This window comes from Pipistrellus hanaki (assembly GCF_964339955.1).
Source record: "Pipistrellus hanaki genome assembly, chromosome: 12".
Classification (NCBI taxonomy): domain Eukaryota; kingdom Metazoa; phylum Chordata; class Mammalia; order Chiroptera; family Vespertilionidae; genus Pipistrellus; species Pipistrellus hanaki.
Genome location: NC_140514.1, coordinates 8,924,813 through 8,947,674, shown reverse-complemented (window position 1 = coordinate 8,947,674; position 22,862 = coordinate 8,924,813). Strand labels below are relative to the sequence as shown.

Below are 22,862 nucleotides of genomic sequence, written 5' to 3'. Positions count from 1 at the left end.
ATAGAGAAAATGGATTTAATTCAAAGGTAACTATGACCTAAAGTAGGAAATCAAAATCTCCCTAAGGACATTATAAGGATTTGAGCTCAATTTACAATAGGACATGGGTCTTGGGTCAAAGCTCCCCTCAAAAATCACATGGCTCCTGCCTCCTGTAGGAACTCCAGTTGGAACTATTGGGGACTAACGTTGACTACTCCTACGCCTGCTCTGACACACCTGCTCTGACACATTCTCTCCATGGGTGAAAAGGCAGGGCATTGCTCACATTGCTTCAAGGTCACACATAAGAGGACACACATGGTCTCCAACACTACTATTACGCATCATTTACCTGTACCTGACCGCAAATGCTTAACTTTTTATTTTTTTAAAATATATTTTATTGATTTATTACAGAGAGAAAGAGAGAGGGATAGAGAGCTAGAAACATCAATGAGAGAGAGTCATCTTGCACGCTTACCGGGGATGTGCCCGCAACCAAGGTACATGCCCTTGACCGGAATCGAACCAGGGACCTTTCAGTCCGCAGGCCGACGCTCTATTCACTGAGCGAAACCGGTTTCGGCAAATGCTTAACTTTTTAAAAAAGCGTATTTTAAAAAATCTTTCCTTATAAAATATTAATTTAATTTGAAAACTATTAACAAAAACTAATTACCCAGAAATAACCAGTTACCCCTGTATACATTCTTTTTCTTTTAAGTCTTTTTCTTATGTATACACATGTACATTTTTAAAATGTATTTTAAAATGGCTAACTGAGATTACTTGTTACCCTTCATTTTGCTTTTTTTTTCATTTAACATTGCATGAGTATTTTCTGATATCTGTAAAAAATATTCCAGCCTGTCACAATTCATTCCTCACTCACTGAATATTTGTTATTTATTATACTTTAAAAGAATTTATCTATTTATATATAATCTTATTCCACAAAAGTGATTGGCTATAATTAAAATATTTCTGGGTTCTAGCTCACATAACTAGTTGGATTACTTTGGAGAAATCATAAAGTCTTAGAGTTTTATGTGTCCTTAGTGTAAAACAAGGACACTAAAGTAGATGCTTTATAAAATTCCTTTACATTTAATGTTCTTTAACATTTGTATGGCAACCAATTGTTCTTAAAGATATCTGGGTAAAGTAAAATTTCATATTTAAAAATTTCCACTCATTTTAAAAAGCAATTAACTAAGTAACCAACACTTTTAAAAAGATAACATTTGGGTTACCTTTTACATATACATATATAATAATATTTTAAGGCATATTTTTTAAAACAAGTGAACTGTGAAAGTCTTGCATTAATTCACTTTCTGTCTCCCTTTTGGGAAAATGACTATATATATTATATATATGTTTTATTTATTTATTTAACAAGGCAAGCCTACTAAATTTAGGGATGGTGAATGAGGACAAAGACTATAGCAAACCAAAATGTCCTATTAGAAAAAGAACCAGTTAGCTTAGTTTCCCAAGTTATAGATTTGGATCATCAAACAGACAAATGTTATTGGGGAGTATTTCTTCAGTAACAAAAACAAAAGACTTACTAAATTGATGTCCTTAATTAAAGATATAATCAAAACCTACTTATCAAATGGTGAACAAACTATTTTAATGAATACCAGATGCTAGTACACAGCCAAATCTTAAAAAGTTTCAAATTATGTGAAATTTTTTGCATGTAATTTTAAAAATCATGTATGTATTCCTTATGTTATTAAATTTATAAGATTAGTGTTTAACTGCAGAGTTAACTGGGATAGGAAAATCTACAGTTTGGATGTAATTTACATAAAATGACCTGAGTGACTTTATACTAACCGGTGTTTATAAGAAACATGAGGAAACACTACACCAAAAAGAGCCACGGAAGCATCGATGACTGAAACTCCAAGAGGAAGAGGACCAGGCACAGCCTCCCCAGCAGGTATTCTTAAATAAATAGAGGATGGATCATGCTCCAGGGCCCCACTTCCAGATGCACTGTTTGGCTGGAGCTGCAAAAGAATGACATGAAAATAATTCAAAATCTACTTTAGGAAATTCACTTACTAAGAACTGGGCATGAAGAATAGAACAGGTGAGGAAGGAGAAAACATAATATAACAAAAAATAACAGAATGACTGAATTTGAGAAATTTTAAATAGGTAAAAATATAATTTGGCCTTTTAAAAAAGCCATCAGTAACACCTTTTATAAATTTAAGAAAAATATTGTTCATTCTAAAACATGTTTATGTTACCCACCTTAAAATGTGCAAAGCAAAACAAAGGAAACACTTAAACCCACAAAAATTTCTTTAAAGAGGCTTTAGTGTCTCTTTTTAAAAGTACATAAGAGGTAATGTATTCAATGGGCAAAAGAGTCCTAAATGCTCAACTTACTAACTCCCATTTCTCTTCAATCTGTCAGAACACAAACTAAAACAAAACAAAACAAAACACCAATAATAAAAATTCACCTAAAACTGGTCTTGGCCATAGACACCAAAGGGTATCTAAATATAAAGAATGTTGAATAAAGAGAATTCACCAAATTCTAACTATTGCTGTTTACCTGTTTTCACTACGTACTTGTTCACCACCAAGAAACCATCTTTAAATATCTAAGAAAGCTCAATGAAAATTAAACCTTAGTCTATAATATTCTCTTTTTAAGTGACCATGTGTAACAATAAAATGGTGTAATTGGAAAGCACCATGTTCAATGAAGCAAGTGTTTCGGTTCCCTATATGGTTCACTACCTGGTCTTCGATGGACTTGTGATCCGTCTCCTGCAGCCAGGAGCCAAGAAGAACACTGTCATCGTAGTGACAGAGGGATCTGAGGAGGGAAGTAGTTGTGTTGGCTGAATTGTCAGTCAAAGTGAATTCTGCCACCAGTTCTCTAAGAAGTGCGTTGAAGGACCCTAAAACATAGAACTTCAGATCAGATTAAGAAGAAGAATTTGGAAGAAAATCACAATCATTGCCCACAGAGTAGCAGCATGTGCAACAGAAATAAATAGTTAAGTTCCCATTTCCTATTTAAAAAAATATGCATTAACTATTTTAATGCTGTTTTTAATATACAATAATGGTATTTCTTTTTTTTACTATTGTATTGTCTTTTAGCCCTAATTATTTAAAGTAACCAAAAAAAAAACTCAGAGAAAAGACTATTCATTTTAAATGTATCAAATATGATATGATTATTATTTTATTAATTACCCAATGATATACAAACACTAAATCAGAGCATGTCAAAATTCCTGGGCATGGCTGAACTAGAAACAAATCTGACTTATTTTAGCATTAACGTTTTATATAATATTTAATTTCTGTAAAATTCATTACTAGTTTACCTCCAGATTCCTACATTATTGGCTATATAATAATATATGTGAGGTAGATTAGGATAGTTATTAAAAGCATAGCCTTTAAAGATGAACCAGCTGGGTTTAAGTCCAACCTCTGCCACTTACTAGCTCTCAGATTTGGGCAAGTTATATTACCCATATTTACCCAAGATTCTTCATTTTATAAAATAAGTTAATCACCTCAGAAGGTTGAGGTTAGAGTCAAAGATTTTTATATCTATAAAGGGCTCAGAAAGGGGCCAGGAGCACAGTAAATGCTGTATTCAAGGTCTAGACCAGTGGTCGGCAAACTCATTAGTCAACAGAGCCAAATATCAACAGGACAACGATTGAATTTCTTTTCAGAGCCAAATTTTTTAAACTTAAACTTCTTCTAATGCTACTTCTTCAAAACAGACTCGCCCAGGCCATGATATTTTGTGGAAGAGCCAGACTCAAGGGGTCAAAGAGCCGCATGTGGCTCACAAGCCACAGTTTGCCGACCACTGGTCTAGATGAAGAAAAGGAAAATGGCTGTCTGCCTCTGCGAGTAAGTCATGGGAGAGCCATGGTCGGAACTCTAAAAAAACCGGAAAGGGACATTAAAACACTTTTATTAGCCCAGCCAGTGTGGCTAAGTGGCTGAGCAGCGACATATGAACCAGGAGGTTCGGGGTTTGATTCCCAGTTAGGACACATGCCTGAGTTGCAGGCTTGGTCCCCTGCAGGGAGCGTGCAGGAGGCAGCTGATCAGTGATTCTCTCTCATCACTGATGTTTCTATCTATCCTTCTTCCTTCCTCTCTGAAGTAAAAAACAAACAAACAAACAAAAAAAAACCCTTTTATTACCTACCACAAATCATATTTACCTTCGTAAGTTTTTGGAGGTAATAAAGCCAAGATATCATACAGTCTTAAACGGACCATTGCAGCACTAGCTTTCAGATGAGCTCCATGAGCTTTAATTACAGATGGAATACTAAAATATCAAAAGTATAGTTAGTATCATCTTATAGAATAAGTATTACTTATAACCACTTTTTTCAGCAATGTATCAGTGTACTGACAAATTTACAGTATTTCAGTAAGCATTAGGTTTTCATTAAGTTTATCTTGTCACCTTTACTGTTAGTAACAGAAACATTATAAAGTACAATTTTATTTCAATTCATATCATTACTGCAATTTTAAAAGTCATTTTATAAAAATAAAGTTTTATATGTTTCCTATATGACAGTAGAGGGACAAAACATGAGTATGTATCAATATGTGAAACTGGAAATTGTTTGTCATGACTGTTTACTTACTGCGACATCATAGTCATGGCACATTCAATAGGGGTCATCAATTTTCTAATCACATCTTCAGTTAGGAGTTCAGGACAATGTGCAACGAAACTCCTCATTGCTAGAAAAAATTTTCAAAAGGACAGATTTGGAGCAGTTTTTGTGAGGATAAATAAATTTATAAAATTATATAAAGGTACCTACAATTCTTATTATAAAACATAAAGTTCTAAAACCAGGTAAAACCAAAAGAAGAACCAATTGCAACTATAGAAAGAAATTATTAGAAAAAGGCTAGAAGGGTGGGCAGCAGAAACAAAGTGAGGGGAGGTAACTGTCAGGGAGATTTCCACCTCTCCCTGCTCCTGAGGGGTGACTGGGGCTGGCAGCTGCCTCTCGCACCATCTGCAGTGACAGCTCTACTTGTACTTGCTGCCAGCGCTGACCCTGCTTGCACCGTGCCGCTAGTGCTGGTGCCGTCAGCACGTGGGAGCAGGGGCGGTAGGAGCAGGGTTGCCTGCAGAGAGGAGATCCAGTGCCGCCGTGGGAAGGGCTGAGTGGGGGTGCGGAGGATGGGCTGAGGCCTGCCCCTTGTGCTCACCTCAGCCTCATGGCCCACAGTTCCTTTCAAGGTGCACAAATTTGTGCACTGGGCCCCTAGTTATTTCATGATTAGCAAACTGGTGTAGATTATTTACAATTTGCTTCTAAGTCTAAAGGTCTACAAACTTTAGATTATATATTAAACTTACATACAAGTTTATATTACAAATTTACTACATATTAAAATAAAAATTTGAAGTAGTTCTTTTCCTTCACTTCACAAACATTTTAGTAATAAAAAACACTCTGAAAGTGCATCCCTTCCAGTTCTTACCACATAAAGCTCCAGCGCGGCCTTCCAGTGTTACCTGCCAGGTAAAAGAATCGCCTCGGGCCTTCTCAGCCTCCAGTTCCTTTAAAGAACGAGGGAAAACGTTGCGCCATAGTAACAGCATCTTCGGTAGATGATAACGAACGACAGATGGTCCTATCCGAGAAAAGGAGAATCCAAAATCATACATATATATACACATATGACAGACTTTACAATAAAAAAAAATTTAAAGCCCCACTCAAGCTTTAATAATAGCTAGCATTTCACTCTATCTTCATCTCTGACATGAACATTTTCAAAATGTTTCTTATTCAGTAGGTAAAATATATATCTATGAAAGCATAAAAATTTTTACCTAAGAAGAATATTTTTAGTACATAAACATAAAACAAATTCATAAAAAGTAACCTAATCTAATAAATTACTCAAATATATTCAGAATGGTGAATTACCTATTATTGATGATAAAATATATTTAGAAAATATTTTATGATGTCTATTCTATAAATATATGTACATAAACTTATCTCCTATACACATACATATATATATTCCTGTACGTGGAAGGGGCAATTTATATGGTTAATTTAGTTTTACTAGTATAGAGGAGCAGTATATTTAGAACTAGGAAATTATATTTACGTTGCTAAGGAGTTCACTTAACATATCACTTAATATACTTAACAAAATTTCTAGAAAAAAGTTACTACTTTTTATTTTCTTTAGAAAACCAGGTCAGAGCATAATTTCCAAAAGGCAGATGTTTAAAGTGTTGAGTAACTCTGTACACACACACACACACACACACACACACACACACACACACTTATTGTAGAAGGTAATGATGAAATAAAAGGTGGACACCCCTATCACAATAACATCTTTCTGTCCTATGTCAATGCTGCACTTTGCACCTCAGATTTATCACAGCACTTAGAGAAGGAAGCACATAAAGATAATCCAAGGAAGCAGAACCAACAACACTGTTAAACGGGACATTATCACCCTACTAACATTACATCACTGGCCTTTATTGGGGATAAAATGTGCCCCCCACACTTTCTTCTCTCTTGATAACAGTAAGCTAGTCAGTTACACCTTGGCTATTCTGATGGTAAAGGTGAAACTTTGTTAATAACTTTCTCCTTCAGTGTCCTCAGCAGAAATTGCCAAAAAAAAAAAAAAAGAAATATACTACCAAGTGATGGGAAAAACATCTTTACCATTTTATAATCTCATTCAAAGCCTAGTATGCGAAATTTAATACCTTAAATTAAATTTTCCTTATTGTCTACTGACAGTTATAGAATAAGACAAAAACCCTATTTAAATATCATTATACCCAAAGTCATAAGTGCTCCAAGTAAAAGCCATCCAGCTTGGGTGCGCTGTAAAGACAGCCTGCTGTTCTGGGTAGCAGTTCGTAGGAGATCTTCAGCAATACTAACTACCATCTGCAAGAAAAGTTAAAGAAATCAAATAAGAAAATACATAGCTAATATAATTTATTAAGACAGAAGTTGTCCCTTTTTGCTGTTGCTGCTAACATGTTTTCAAAGAGGCAATTTCGAGACCTACTCAAGCCCGACTGCACTGCTGACTGAGGAGACCCAGAACAGCGTAGTGGTTAAGAGTGAGCTGTGGAGCCAGTCTGCCTGGTTCTTATCCTAGCTTTTTTTCTGACCTGGGACAAATTAACCTCTCTCTCTCAGGTCCTTCGTTGGCAAAACAGGAGTAAGAGAAGTGCCTACTCACTCTTTCAAGGATTAAGTAAGTTCATGAAGCAAAGCACTCAGAACAGTGCTGATCCATGTGACCATATAACTATAATTATTGGTACTATTATCCTATATTCAAAGGTTTTTTGAAGTCCTATTATGCAAATGCCATTAAACTAATCTTACAATACTTAGTGTTAAAGAGAGAAGACAAAGGAAAAATGGGAAGTAACAAGTAGCACATAATTAAATGACAAATAGTACAAAGGTGGTAGTGGGCAGAAAAGCTATCAAAGACTGAATAGTTTTAAAGAGATTTCATGAAAGAGATGAACCTCGTTCAACAGTAAACACAGAAGGTGTTCCAAAAGACTGAAGCCCACATGACAGCACTTGCAAGTCTAGGATCTGCCTACCTTTCCCTTGGCGTGAGGAATGCCCAGTGGACACTGATGAACTCCGCCTAGCAGGGCAGCCATTGCAAAACTGTATCCACTAACGGCTTCCGGTGACGTTTTCAGGTTGTTGAGCCGCTCTGCACACCTGTCTAGAAACGGCGTCAGCTGGAAAGGTAATGCCACGGCCACACAGCGCAGGCACCAGGCAGCGGCGAGCCGAGCGGCCATACTTGGATGAAGCAGCACAGAAGTCACAGTCTCCAAAAGTCCTAACAAAGAAAATACTCAGAAAATTACTCTTTAATGAAGTCAAACAACTTCATGAACAAAAGACTTTGTACAATAACTAAAATCATAATTATTATGGCTTCAAACATACTTTCAAAACTTTGCCAAAAAAACACACACATTACCTCATAAATAGCAGAGTACTTTAAAGGAACATTTTCTACAAAGAACATAGTGTAATTACATTCAATATAATATAAATGTGGATGTAATATAAATGAAAGTATTCAACAAATTTTGGTCAGAAACTACCATGACTTTTTTTTTTTTTATTTGTTTCCCCAAACTTTATTTCACCATTTAATTCAATACTATCACAGTGAATTTTAAGTTAAATAAAACTCTACTTTTACCAAAAGACCTAAATTGCTAATTTGATGACAAGCAGCTAGTTAGGAGCTAAATATCAATTATACCTATGATTTTTTAAACCGGCAAAGGAATATCCCTTTAGGTAAGTGGCCATCATACCTATGGACGCCTCCTGAATGAGCGGGGAGGCGGTGGCGCTGAGGCTCTGCACCAGGCTGCCCAGCTCCTGGAGGGCGCAGACCATCACGTGCTGGCTGGCCGCGATGTCCGCTGCTCCGGACTTGTTTTCACTGCTCGTGTCATTCACTACTGCTTCTGGAAACACAGCGGCATGTCCTCAATGAGCGGGAATTAAATACAATTTTCCTGATCTACGATAATTACATTTAATTATGCCTGAGTGTTAGGATTCTGTATGTTGTTATTTCTCAGCAGAAAACTTGTGTAAATAATAGTGAAGTAGCCTAAAAACATCATTTAGTGACTTCATGGTAATGCTTTAATTATACATTTATTCTGAGAAATTTTGTCTGCCTCTAGGATAAGACCTAATTTCAGTAAGCAGCAGCAAACTACGGAGTACAAAAGCACAGGCTCTAGGGAAAGAAGACTTGGGTTCAAACCCCAGTGTGCCCAGTCTTATTAGCTCTCTGGCACTGAGCAAGACACTCAGCCTGCCTGGGCCTCAAGTTCCTCCTCTGCTGAAAGGGGTAAGTGCCTATCTTGAAGAGTACTGTTACACTTTATCAGTGCATATAAAGAATTTAACACAGTGCTGTCCTCAGTACACACTGAATAAATGTTAGTGGCTATTATTGTTACTTACTATTATTACTGCTATTTTCAAGTGCTGCTAGATATTGGTAGTATCATCAAATTACTGACCAGAAAGTAGATACGTAAGGAAAGAGGCTTTAGATCTTCTTACTGGAATGTTCCTCAAAGTCCCCATTCACTCTGCTGTCCCCTCCCATCACCTTTTAATGTCCACCAGACTTGGGATATATTTAACATAGAACAGCTGTAAATCCCTTGTCAATTTACTAATTGAGAATACATTCTGGCCCATAAATTCCAGATATATAGCATTTTATTTAATTAAGTTTTTAGGATTTTTAAATCAAATGACTACTCTATGGCCTTAAGATTAATAACTCATAAATGACAGTAAAACTTTCTTACCCTTTTTGCATTCATTATGAATTAATAGACTATAAAATATAGAATATAGAATAATAGAATATAATAAATTAACATATGCACTCTAATTAAATACTCTTCTTTTTAGTAATTTTTGGACTTAAAAATGCATGAATTCTTTCTTTGATTACTAAAATAGAAGCTGCCTGAGCAGGTAGTTCTCTGTCTCTGGTTCACTATTTTCCTCCCACGATTTGGTAGTGTTTCTGGCACTCAAACATATCTTCAATGAATCAATGTGCAAAGATTTTTCAAGTTGTACACCTAGAATATATTGCTATTTTAACATATCTCAAGACATACTAGTATACCTCCTTAACTTAAGCAACCTTTAATTCATATTTTATAATTTTCAGTTAGCTCTGTACATTTAAAAAATGGCTTACAAAGATATGAACAACAAAAACTATAACTAACTTGTGTGTACTTGTAAAACTTATAAAATTATTTTCTCTAAATATAAATTACTGATTGTTATCTATTCATTAAATTCTTATTTCTAAGAAACCCTATGAGGCAATATAATGTGCCTGATTAATGTTAATGTATATTACTAAGAGTGATAAAACTAAACTGTCTTACAGAATTTATATTTACCTTGCTTGGACTTCCTAATTGAATTGTCAGCTCCTTAAAGGCAGGAACTTTATCGCACTCACTAGAGGCCTGATGCACGAAATTCCTGCAAGGGGCTCGATCCCCACCACAGCAGGGGCCACCGCTGCCTCGGCCCCCAACACCACAGCTTCTTCTAGAAGGTTGCCCAGTCTCATTAGCATATTATGCTTTTATTATTATAGATTATTCAAACCTTAAAGTCCTGCTTTGGAATTTCAGACTATTGGTTAAATTAAAAAATTTATAAAATTGATACATCTTAGAAAAGGATTTCTTTTAATTATGAATTACTGGGGTTTCACAATATATCCTATAATGTGCGATTCTTCTCAAGTCTTCATATTAAGTCTAGTAAGGGAGATATATATAAAATAAAAGATGTGTATACAAAATAAAAGGCTCCAAGCATAAAAATCACATTGATTATTCCTTAAAGAGAGCAAAGCAATACTGTTGTGTACCAGGAGAGCTATAAAATCAGTATAAGTACTTGAAATAAGACAAAAACCCTAATTTTATAAACATGCTACCAAAGTCTTTAAAAACTATTTCACTAAAATTATGTGTTGCTTTAATATCAAATAAGAGTACTCAATAAAATGACTGTTAAAAAACAGCCCAGAAAAATATATAAATTAATCAGATGTTGGTATCTAAATATATAAAAGTCTAACATGCTAAGTGTCTAACTGATGTGCACTGACCACCAGGAGGCAGATGCTCCATCTGGTAGGTTAGCTTGCTGCTGGAGTCCAGCCAATTGCAACTGGACAAGAGGGGCCTGAATTGCCCTGGAGCCCTCATGCAGTCCCTCCCTAGCCGGTCTACCTCCCATGGTCCCTCCACAGCTGATCAGCACCAATAGGCCCCAATGGGGACTGGTGAGAGGGGCTGAACACCCCCTGGGCCCCTCCTGCAGTCTCTCCCCAGCCGGCCAACCCCAACCAACCCCAATAGGGACTGGGCAAGATGGGCCGGACACATCCTGGAGCCAACCTCCCAAGGACCCGCCCCAGCCTCTAAAATATTTCTTCTAATTTCCTTTCAATGTACACAAACTCATACACCGGGCCTCTAGTTTATTAATAATAAAAATAACTAAATGACTAAGGCAATCAATAACATTATTACGTCAATCCTTACCTACTACTTTCATCTGTTTTCCAATAGCTTGGCATATTTCTTTGGCAGCTGCAATCTGGGCTTTTTCACCCAGCAAACTGCCCACGGTAGCTCTCAGGATAAAGGAGACACATCGTCTGGAGTACACAGCCTCTACATGTGTTTGCGTTGCCCGAGGATGGGAAACCAGATCAAGTACGTGGGACAAGAATGGAGCAAAGCTATGCTCCAACCACTGTCCACCCAATGTTGTGACAAAAACAACATATGCCTATAAACAGATTAAGATACGACTTCAAATAAATGTTTATAAATGAACTGAAATTACAGACAAAGCAACCACAGAAATAACAGACAACAGCATGCAAATAAATAATATTTGAGATTAAAATACAGAGAATTTAAAACATGAGACATTTTTAGTACTTCTAACATAGGAATTATCTTTGACTAACATAGTTAAGACAATAGCTTCATGAAGAACACAGTGAGTAAAGGATGAAAGGAAAGCTGAATTTATCCTGGTTATGAAGAAGGTAATAGGTTATAGGAATAAGAAAAAAGAAAAATAATACTATGTCACAAATGGTGATCTAGTCATTAGAGATTTAAAGTAAAAAAGGGTACACTAAATAAATACAGACCTACAGCTACAAATCACTTGCTTTTGACTTTAAGATAAAAAATGGTTACTTCTATTTACACTTGTTTCAGGAAAAAGAAACAGTTAAAGTGATTTTGACTAAAATCACAATGAAATATTTAATCTTATTAAGCATTAATTATTATTAGATCATTATTCATAACACCTTACTTGGTGTTATTATTTTAAAATTGTAATTCTAAGTCAGGTTTAATTTTAGAATGTTATTGGTAATTAACAATTTATGAAAACCCAAAGTATTAACCAATATTTTTAGCTACAGGATCGGTGATCAAAATTAAAATCTAAATGTCTCAAGCTACATAAATAATATTTTAATTACAACAGAATTATTTCACAGCTGATTTTCTAAAAAGTAAAATTTTCTTAGATATTTATATAAATAAAGAAGACATAGGCTTATTTACACATCATTAATTATCTACCTTTCCATAGAAGCATGCAATTTGGAGTTTAAATGTAATTCATTCATTTGGTAAAAAGAATGTTTTGAAAGAAACCAGACAATATTAAAAATCTGTGTGTGTACTATACTCAGCAAGAGTCTCCCATGAATTTTAACAAGGACATGAACAGAACTCTTTTATACGCGTATTACAAACCTGTGTGACTCCGACTCTCACTTCACGATTAACAGACCCTCCAACTTTTAACATTTCTCCACCACTCTTCAAGAAACCTGACCCTCCACGCAGAAATCCTGTGGCCATGAGTTCTAAGACTTCTTCAAATGTTGCTCGCTTCACATTCTGGCGCATTACTTTCAGGATGAAAAGTAAAATGATAAATAAATACATTTTGCTATCAGTTAAATAAAACTTTCTAATTTCTAAATTCAACTAATTATTTTTAAACATACCTAAGTTACCACAAAGGAGATAAGGCCATTGAGTTTTCCTATTTTCTTAAAATTGACAAAAAACTTGCAAAAATAAATTCAATTTGAAGCAAAAATGCTAAGAGTAGAAAAAAACTAAAATTCAAAATCAATTCAATAAATCGTCTAATAATGATGTAACCTCAGTATGTGTAACACAAGGACAAAGCATACCCACAGCAGATACTGCTAACTGTTCATGGACAGCTTCCTTCCCAAAACTGAGGTGGACACAAAGAAACTTCGTCAGTTACCAATGTCACTGGAGCCTTAGCCAGTTTTCTCAGTGGTTAGAGCAATAGCCTGTGGATCGAAGGGTCTCTGGTTCAATTCCTGGACAAGTCTCGTACATTGGTTGCAGGTTTGATCCCAGCCTCAGTCAGGGCTTGTGCGGGGGCAACCAATTGAAGTGTCTCTCTCACATTAATGTTTCTCTCTCTCTCCACTCCCCTCTTCCTTCCCCTCCACTCTGTCTGAAAAATCAATGGAAAAATATATCTCGGGTGAGGATTAAAAAAGAAATGTCACTGGATTACAGCTGTCTTGCCATCTTTGGTATACAGGTTCATATTTTATGAAGCCTTTTTACATATAGTAGCAAATATAACCCTCACAAAAATTCTTTAGAAAGAAACATAGAGCTCATGATTAAATATGTAGGCTTTAGAATGTAACCGCCTGAATTTTAATTTCAGCTCTGACACTTAAAACAATACTTAGTCGAACACAAATTGTGTGATCTCTCTAAACTCCAAATTTCTTATTTATAAAATGGCAATAACAATGGTACTTACAATTCACAGGTCTTTTGTGAGGATTAAATAAACAATTCTGTTATATGCTTAATTCAATGTTTGGCACAGAGCACTTAAAAAATGTTACCTGTCATCATCATCATCTAATTCACAGACTGAAATAATTTTTATCAAAGGTGAAGAGAACAATGGGTTTCACAACTAATAAACATAGGAGCTAGGACTTGACTCTCTAACATCTGACTCTCCTTCTCTATAGATACAGAGTAGGAGTGGGAACACAGCATAGCGGGTATGCTCTGATCTACACACCACTGTCCCTGAAGCATCTCCATGAAATTGGGAGCCATAGGAGATGTCACATGAGAAGTCAATGCTGCTTCCGATTCTGTTCACAATGATGGCCAAGAAAAAATGAAAAATAATACTATGTCACAAATGGTGATCTAGTCATCAGAGATTTAAAGTAAAAAAGGGTATCAAGTGCCCAATTTAAAGCCCTTGAGAATCATACAAAATCATTGCATAAATCTTCCCGCTTATGTGTCCAACATACTTGCTGTAATATTACCTTGTACATTATCATCATAAAAAATGTCTTAACTATACCAAGAAAAAACGCCATTTTGAGTACTTTAACATTACGAAAAGTAGAGAAATACCTAATGATTGAAATCATTTAAAGTGACTTGCCTATGAATAATAACTCATTTAGAAAGAAGCATTCCATGTACCTTTAAGTGTCTGCTACAGTCTAGGTCAGGGGCTGGCAAAGAATGTTACCTGTTGCTTGCTTTGGCATTAGTGCTGTCGCCATGACTGTTCCTAAGAGTTTAGACACTGCCACTCGCACTCCATAATTTGAGTTTTCTAAAGCCTTAAAGCAGAGAGTGGCTATATTTTCCAGTTCAGCAGTCCACATGAACACAGCTTCATTCTGTAGTTCTAGTAGACACTGTCATATTAAAAAAGAAAAAGAAGAAGAAGAAGAAGAAGAAGAAGAAGAAGAAGAAGAAGAAGAAGAAGAAGAAGAATTATTAAATTACATCCTAAAACTTACACTTCCAGAGATAGCATAATAAGAACCAGATTTACTCTCCAAAAATAACCAAAATGTTGGACAAAAAAATATGAACCAACAGTTTTCAAGACACTGGACCTTAGGAGATAAAGGAGAGTGATCGTTAAGAAATGGAAAACAAGCCAGGCGAACCCTACAGCATTATAAATTGGTGTAGCACTAACCTTGGCAACTGCACATCGAACAGCCATGGACCTGTCAGTCAAGAGGGACCTGGCATTCTTGTAAATATCTCGATGAGAAGAGGCTGCTGCACCACCCAGCCCATTCAGAACTTTCTGAAGACTCATTAAGATTTCACTTCGCCCTTGAGACTACACTCAAACATAAAGAAAAGTTAAAAATTAGGTTGTAAAGCAAATTCCATATTTAAACAAGAACATACCAAAACACAAAAATTCTGTGGCCCTAATGACCTTACCTCTAAATTATAAATAGTAAGTAATAAAAAAATAAAATTAAGTATTCTAGAAAGTACCTGAAAGGTAAAAATAATTATTAATTTTATTTATTTTTAAATATATATATATATTTTATTGATTTTTTACAGAGAGGAAGGGAGAGAGATAGAGAGCTAGAAACGTCAATGAGAGAGAAACATCGACCAGCTGCCTCTTGCACACCCCCTACCGGGGATGTGCCCGCAACCAATGTACATGCCCCTGACCGGAATCGAACCTGGGACCTTTCAGTCTGCAGACCGACGCTCTACCACTGAGCCAAACCGCCTTTGGCAAAATAATTATTAATTTTAATTGAATTACTAACTTCAATTAAATTGTTCCTGAGAAATTAGGTTACAGCAGGTAAACACATTTCCATGTTTCCATGACCTGTTGAAGTGCAATATAATGAAACTATGAAGACAAATTCAAAAGCTTTAGTATTGTATCTTAAGGACCCATACTTTCAAAATGTGAAAGGTTAAGTAAAAAGTAGTTAAAAAGCAATATAAGCCACCTAAGAGAAAGAAGACATCCAACACATTTTAAAAACTTGTCACAGTTATGCTAAATTCTCCTTTTCTTGTAATGAATCCAAAAGCTTGTTTTCATACACTTGTAGTGCTTTATTCATGTTACTAATAGTATTGTATATTTGTTAAAACACAATATCACTCACCAGACTATAAGCTTTTTTACGTTTGTCATATTCACCTTTATATGCCCAGTACCTGACAATATGTCCTCAATTCTTACTTAGTAAATAGACAAATGGTTCCCAGAAGACACTGTCCAAATCTTTAGCTTTCCTAGATAAGGGAATTAGACTATGAAAGTCCAGGGTCTAGGCTATTTTTAGTTAACTTCAAGTTGACAAAGAATTCTCAAAAGCATTATCAAATTGACATGACAAAAGAGAACTATTTTTACTTGACAATAGCTACTGTGGATGGAACAGTGTCCCCCTACCCAAAAGATTAGTTCACATCCTAAGTGCTATTACCTGTTGACATGACTTTATTTGGAAAAAAGGTCTTTGCAGGTGAAATCAAGTAAAGAGTTCATATACTGGCCTGGAAGGTGGGCCCTAATCCCATGACTGGTTCCCTTACAAGAGAAGGCTTTAGACACAGATCACAGATGAATAGGGCGAACACCATGTGACAAGGAGGCAAAGTTTGGGAGAGAGGCATCCACAAAGCAAGGAATACCAAGGAATGCCAAGGGTTGCCAGGAACCTCCTAGAAGCTACAAGACAAGGAAGGCTTCTTCCCAGGAGGCTTCAAAGGAAGCATGATCCTGCTGACACCCTGATGCTAGGCTTCCAGCCTCCAGAACTGTGACACAACACATTTCTGTTGTTCTAAGCTACCCAGTCTGTGCTAACTTATTACTGCCGCACCTGCTCCATTTAGAACTTTCTGTAGTGGTACAAAAAATAAAATGGTGATGCAAAGATATCCATAAGGCTAAGTAAGAAATGATACGTAGCTGAAACTGGTTTGGCTCAGTGGATAGAGCGTCGACCTGCGGACTGAAGGGTCCCGGGTTTGATTCCGGTTAAGGGCATGTACCTTGGTTGAGGGCACATCTGCGGCAGGGGGTGTGCAAGAGGCAGCTAATTGAATTTTCTCTCTCATCAATGTTTCTAACTCTCCCTCTCTCTTCCTCTCTGTAAAAAAAAAAAAAAAAAAAAAATGATACGTAAATCTTTTCTTTGTCAAAGAAAAGCATTCTTTCCCTTCTCCCTGTACATTAAAAAAGAGCAAGTAATTTTTTTGCAAGTCATACTTTAAATTACCTTCCTGCTAAACCGTATGAATACCATAGTGAGAGAAAAGAGGCAAACATCTATTTTTAAATGACATTAACTCCTGCCACTAGCAAAACATTTAAATAATATTTGTTGTAAAACTTACCTCTGCACTTTTCAGAGATTTCAAGAGATTATTTACTGTTTCTGGAAATGCACTACCTAGCATTCTCCCCATTTTTTCATAAAATGCTCCAACACAAGTCACTGCAGCCCTATAAGAGGTGGTATTTTCATTAGTCATTGTTCAGGTTAATAACTTAATTTTATCAAACTTTTCTCATTTTCAGAAAACAATTTATATTTGGGCAGGGCACTCTTGAGTACAAATCCTTAATTTTCAACTTTATTCTTTATAATTATAAGAAATACTATGGTTTATCAACTTTCATTCTTGTTAGGAAAACAAGAGAATAAATACATATTTACGTAACAAATCATACCCATCCTTTGGAAAGAAACTCAAACTTTCCTTTCATGAAGACTTCTCAAATTATGTCAATCCACAAAGATCCCTCTCTTCTCTCATACATAATACTGTCAACCACTCATTTTGACAAAATTATATTGATAACTGTATTGTGACTTGACCATTTTATTCGGTTATATCTTATCCTTCCAAAGAAAATGTAAATTCTGGAAACAGGAAACCTCTATTACAAATAATAGTAAACAATTACTTGCAAAATTTAGTCTAAATGGCTTTAATGGAACATTTGGCAACAGAAATTAACAGCAGCCTATATCTTCAGGAGGGAGGAAACCACTGAACCGTCACTCATATAAACAGTAAATAAATGAATAACTATGAGTTTAGCTTAGAGACCAGAGGAGAAATGAAGAGCATATATGTGGGAGTCTGGCAAATGTGTGCCTAAATCCTAGAACCTGCCACCTAATAACTCTGTGTCCTGAGCAAGTTACTCTGAGTCTGAGAAAGAGCTAATAAATTTAGCTCACTGTCATATGTGTAGTAAACAGTAAAATCAGGGAATTGACCTTCACCTCTTTGACTCCAAATCCCATGCTTTTTTCAATACTCTCCAGGCTGATAACGTTAAAGATGATTGAGGTCATGTACCACAATATACTAGGAAATTCCTAAACAGAAACCATGAGTCCACTGGAATTACACATAAATAATATGTAATATGTAATAAATTCTACTTAAGCTGAACTATAAAATCATGTGTGGCGGAGAACTAAATCTTCAAAATCATTAACATAGCTTCAAACTCCAAAATAAAGTGGAAAGTATTATACTAACGCTCCCTAATCTCTACTAAAGCTTTTGAGATCTATACCTGTCCCGACACAAAATTTAATCACAACTTATCTATGCAGTTGAAAGCAGACCAAAGAATCAGTGTTCAGATTAATTTCCTCTGTAAGCCATTATGCTGGCTCTGTCATCCTGAACGTTGGTGTTCTAGAGTTGTATTCTTGGCACCTTCTCTCCTCACTCTTCCTAGGTAACTTTATCCCTACCAAAGGGTTCCGCCTACTCATAAAACTCCATTCTCCACTCACCAAAACTACCTTCTCAACTCAGATCTCTACAGTCCAGACCAGGATTTCCACCTGCCAATTACACACTGCCAATTGGCTAGTCCCATTTATACTTCAAAATCAGCATACATTGCCGAAACCGGTTTGGCTCAGTGGATAGAGCGTCGGCTCGGGGACTGAAGGGACCCGGGTTCGATTCCGGTCAAGGGCATGTACCTTGATTGTGGGCATATCCCCAGTAGGGGGTGTGCAAGAGGCAGCTGATCGATGACTCTCTCCCATCGATGTTTCTAACTCTCTATCTCTCTCCCTTCTTCTCTGTACAAGATCAATAAAATATATTTTTTTAAAATCAGCATACATCATCTTCCCCTCTCAACCTGTTTCCTCTATTTGTTTGTATCTTTCTGAAAAAAACACTGTAAATAAGGTATAAATAAGCCATTTCTGTTTCCAATTAGAAGTTTCCTTTGCCTAGAAAACAGGTTGACAAACTACAGCCTGCAGGCCAAGTCTTACCCATCAACCAGCTTGCCATTTGCTTTTTAAATCCTCCTATATATAAAAGCCGTAATATGCAAATTTACCAAATTGTGGAACAACTGGTCACTATGATGCGCAGTGACCACCAGGGGGCAGATGCTCTACGCAGGAGCTGCCCTCGGTGGTCAGTGCGCTCCCACACGGGGAGCACTGCTCAGCCGGAAGCCAGGCTCACAGCTGGCGAGTGCAGTGGCAGTGGGGGAGACTCTGCACCAAGGAGCAGTGAGCAGTCAGGCAGTGAGGAGAGAGGGGTCCCGGACATCCCACAACGGGTTCCTGACTGTGAGAGGGCGCAGGCCAGGCTGAGGGACACCTCCCACAGTGCAAGAATTGTGTGCACCAGGCCTCCAATAGTTTTATAAGAACACAGCCACACTAATTTATTTATATACTGTCTGTGGCAGAGGTTGAGTCGTTGTCCACAGAGACAAATATATTTATTATCTGGCCCTTTTCATAAAATTTGCCTACCCCTGGCCAATCACATCCATCTTTTCTTCTTCTCATCTTAACCTCTTACTTGACTAATTTCCACGTTCCCTCCTTGATGATTGCTCTTGAGCTGATGCCTCTTTGAGAAGCCTTCTTTGACACCGCTCTCCTGCACACCACAGCTAAGCTTATTTGGGTGCAATTTCCCTCCCCACAGCACTCCTCATGGTACCATAACTGCTATGCTTCTAATTTAACTTTCACAGCCTGGGTCCCTATACTCATTATCTTCAAGAACTGCTCCAAAAATACCCGCGCTGGATCCAAACCACAGTACGAGCTAGGAGTTGGATTAAATTCTTAATCTAGGGGTCAGAAAGCTTGCGAGCAAAATGGTCTCTGTCACAGGGACTCAACTCTGTCGTTACAGCATGAAAGCAACTACTCCTCAACGCACAGACGTGTCTGCATCCCAACGAAACGGGCATCGGGCTGGATTTGGCCTGTGGGCTACAGCCTGCCGATTCCTGCCTCAATCCCATCACCTAGAAATTCTTTATGTTTCTTTCCATCCCAGCCAAGAATATTATCTCCATCCAAACTTACCAAAAGACCCCTCTGCAAACTGCTGACATTATACCAATCCTCTGTCGTTTGCGGAAAGTCCCGGTGGCAATGGGAAAATGTTGAGATAGAACCCTTCCCCGGACCTACTGAGGGGGCTTTTATGTCAGCAGCATGCCTCGGCTCCATCTATCTGGAGGTCTTTATAATCGGCGGCCTTTTATTAAGACAAGTAACTCTGGGGAAAAAAACCCCTAAAAACATGCAAGGGCCATTCTCAAGGTAAATACTTACAATTTTGTTGGCAAATAGGCTGCAGTGTCATCTTTACTTCTGATAATTTCGTTACATTTTTCAAGTGTTTGGAAAACAGTGAAAGTGTCCCCAATGCTGTAGAGGGCTGCGAGATTTTTAGCTAGCAATTTTCGTGTAGGTGGTCCCGGTGAGCTACTGATCAATCCGGTTAATTGTTCAACAAGTTTTTTCTGTTTTTCCTTAACATCAGTCTGTTATAAATAAATAAATAAATGAACATCAACAGTTGTTTTACTATGTACTTTTTGTTGCCTTTTAGTAAAAATAAAAAAAAAATACTTAAGAGTTAGGGCATTCTAATAATTAAAAGATATATTACATTAGGCATAAAAAAAAATGGATGAGAATTTTCAAGATAAGGCGTTCGGTGGGAAATTAATCACTTTCCTAGATTAACCAGTTTCCTTCGTTCCCCTCCAAAAGTTTCCATGCCAACTTACTAAGAAATAACCCACTAGTCCCAGGATGTATAATATTGAGTATACGGACAACTGATGTTTTAGAACCCAGATAAGCTCCTTTTTAAAGTGAACTCAGTAGTCCAAAAAGCTATAGGTCAGTGAAGGAAATCAAAAGAAACTAGTTACGTTGAAGGAGCCTTAAGCAACAGAAAAAACATTCAGATCTACCCATACTCAATACTAAAAATCCATGCATTCATTCATTCATTCACTCATTCAATATGTATCGTGTGCTTATTACATGCCATGCGCTATTTTAAGCATGAATATTCTAGGCAAAAGTGAACTCAAGAATTTACATACACCCTGTACCAGGAGAGTAGGAACGTCTCTTCTGGGGAAGGACTAGCCAAGAGAAACCTATGCTACTAACATCAAGGGTTTCTCAAAGAACTGGACTAGTCCACAGGTGACATACAGTGAACAAACGTCCCCCTGCCCAGAAAACTTTTCACGACTCCCTCTCAAATTTGAGCAGGCATCCAAAGATCATCGGATGTCAAGCAAAGCGTCTAATTTTCAGGCCAGAAAAGCAGCGCGCAGAGAATGAAACAGACTGTGCAGGACGAAGGACACAGCGGGAAAGTCCGCTGTGAACGCCTCAGAGATATAAATGAAGATACTGGGATTGCTGGACAGCTCGGAGGGACCCCCTGACGTCAGAGACAATGGCGTCAGAGTGGCACCAGTCATACTGGCGTGTGCTTCTCCAGTCCCGTTCAGCTGTCCAGGTGGAGACATGACACGGGCAAGAAGGTGGGTCTAAAGGAGGTGTGGGATTTGCCACAGAATAGAAAAAAGCACAGAGGCTAAATCTCTGTGACAGGGCTCATCGTCTCAAGTCCCATGAGACCTACAACCTTCTAAAACATGTCTTCTCACAGATCATGAACACATAGCATTCTCGATTATGTTAACCCAACTGGGAGGCGAAGGGGGAGGGGGGGAGAGCAATATCATACCTTGTTGGCAGCAACCAAGACTTTATCAAGAAATCGCAACCATTCGAAGATAAAAACTGGCCTCTTTGCTTCCGTGATTTGAGCCAAAGCTTCCTCGTTCAGCAGTAAACTGTGGGCTAACTCCATAACTGAAGCTTCCAATTCACACCTGAAGGTAACAAATTAAAAAGGACTTGTTAGAAGCCCAGCTTTGTGATTGTGGCCGCTAAGACATGACAAGTCGGACTTTCCGTCTCATTTCTTTTCAAGGAAACTTACATAACGTCTTCGAGGCAAAACCTGAGAACTAAATTTTAAAGGACAAGGGCACAAAAAAAAAAGTAATGATTAGCAGGGGGAGGGGGAGAGGTTAAACTGGGTAAAATAACTGAAATAGTTGCAAAGGAGGCATTTTTCCAGAAAAAAAATAAATGCCTACAAAAAAACCACAGTTCAGTAGAAACTGGTTTGGCTCAGTGGATAGAGCACCGGCCTGCGGACTGAAGGGTCCCGGGTTCGATTCCGGTCAAGGCCATGTGCCTTGGTTGAGGGGGCACATCCCCGGTGGGGGGTGTGCAGGAGGCACTGATCGATGTCTCTCTCTCATCGATGTTTCTAACTCTCTCTCTCTCTCCCTTCCTCTCTGTACAAAATCAATAATATATATACATATATATATTTTTTAAAAATCAATAAAACATTCAAAAAAGGAAAAGAATAATATAAAGACAACATTAAAACAAACAAACAAAAACAGGTCATTAACCCATTCCATGAACTGGGAAACGGAAAAGCACCTGCCAGGCTGACAGCCTCGGTGTTGCCTGTCCACCGCTGGCTGCATCGCACCCTCCCCGCTCCCCGCTGCACCTGGCCCAGGAGCCTATCCAATTGTCCCAGCAAGAGGGTCCCTTCCCTCCCCGTGTCTTCCTCCAGGAACCGGGCGGGAGGCCAGGTCCCCGAGGCCGAAGCTGCAGAGACATCCCCGGGCAGAGGCCGCCGCGGGCCGAGGGGGTCACTCGGGCTGTCCACCCGGGCGGCGCGGACGTGCCGGCCTCGAACCCCCCACGCACTCCTCTGGGTTTGCTCGGGGGGCCGGGGGCGTGTGTGCGCGTCAACGTGCTTGCTTTGGCGGCGGACGGGGCGGCCTCACCTCCTAGGCTAAGCCGGCCCGGCCGGCTGGGCTCCGGGGTTAGAGGCAGCCGCCGAGGGACCCGGATGCCCCGCCCCCCGCGGTCCTACCAGCAGGAAGCCAGGAGAGAGCGCGTGCGCAGAAGGTTGGCCTTGCGCGTGCGCA

The 22,862-nt window shown here is 38.0% G+C and overlaps 1 protein-coding gene across 1 annotated transcript in view; it reads right to left on the bottom strand.

Annotated features, from left to right (window-relative positions):
• HEATR5B (HEAT repeat containing 5B) overlaps positions 1–22,806 on the bottom strand; it is a 65,327-nt gene extending 42,521 nt beyond the window's left edge. Inside the window, exons 1-16 of the mRNA XM_084900583.1 lie at positions 22,719–22,806; positions 21,587–21,734; positions 20,143–20,354; positions 16,907–17,015; positions 14,709–14,858; positions 14,247–14,418; positions 12,434–12,591; positions 11,189–11,438; positions 8,387–8,542; positions 7,646–7,896; positions 6,854–6,965; positions 5,512–5,664; positions 4,656–4,755; positions 4,218–4,327; positions 2,755–2,918; positions 1,831–2,006 (exon numbers count right to left, since the gene is read on the bottom strand). Of these exons, the coding sequence (XP_084756709.1) occupies positions 1,831–2,006; positions 2,755–2,918; positions 4,218–4,327; positions 4,656–4,755; positions 5,512–5,664; positions 6,854–6,965; positions 7,646–7,896; positions 8,387–8,542; positions 11,189–11,438; positions 12,434–12,591; positions 14,247–14,418; positions 14,709–14,858; positions 16,907–17,015; positions 20,143–20,354; positions 21,587–21,712 (2,399 nt within the window). The 5' untranslated portion in view covers positions 21,713–21,734; positions 22,719–22,806. The remainder of the gene's footprint in view (positions 1–1,830; positions 2,007–2,754; positions 2,919–4,217; positions 4,328–4,655; positions 4,756–5,511; positions 5,665–6,853; positions 6,966–7,645; positions 7,897–8,386; positions 8,543–11,188; positions 11,439–12,433; positions 12,592–14,246; positions 14,419–14,708; positions 14,859–16,906; positions 17,016–20,142; positions 20,355–21,586; positions 21,735–22,718) is intronic.
• Positions 22,807–22,862: the final 56 nt, after the last annotated feature.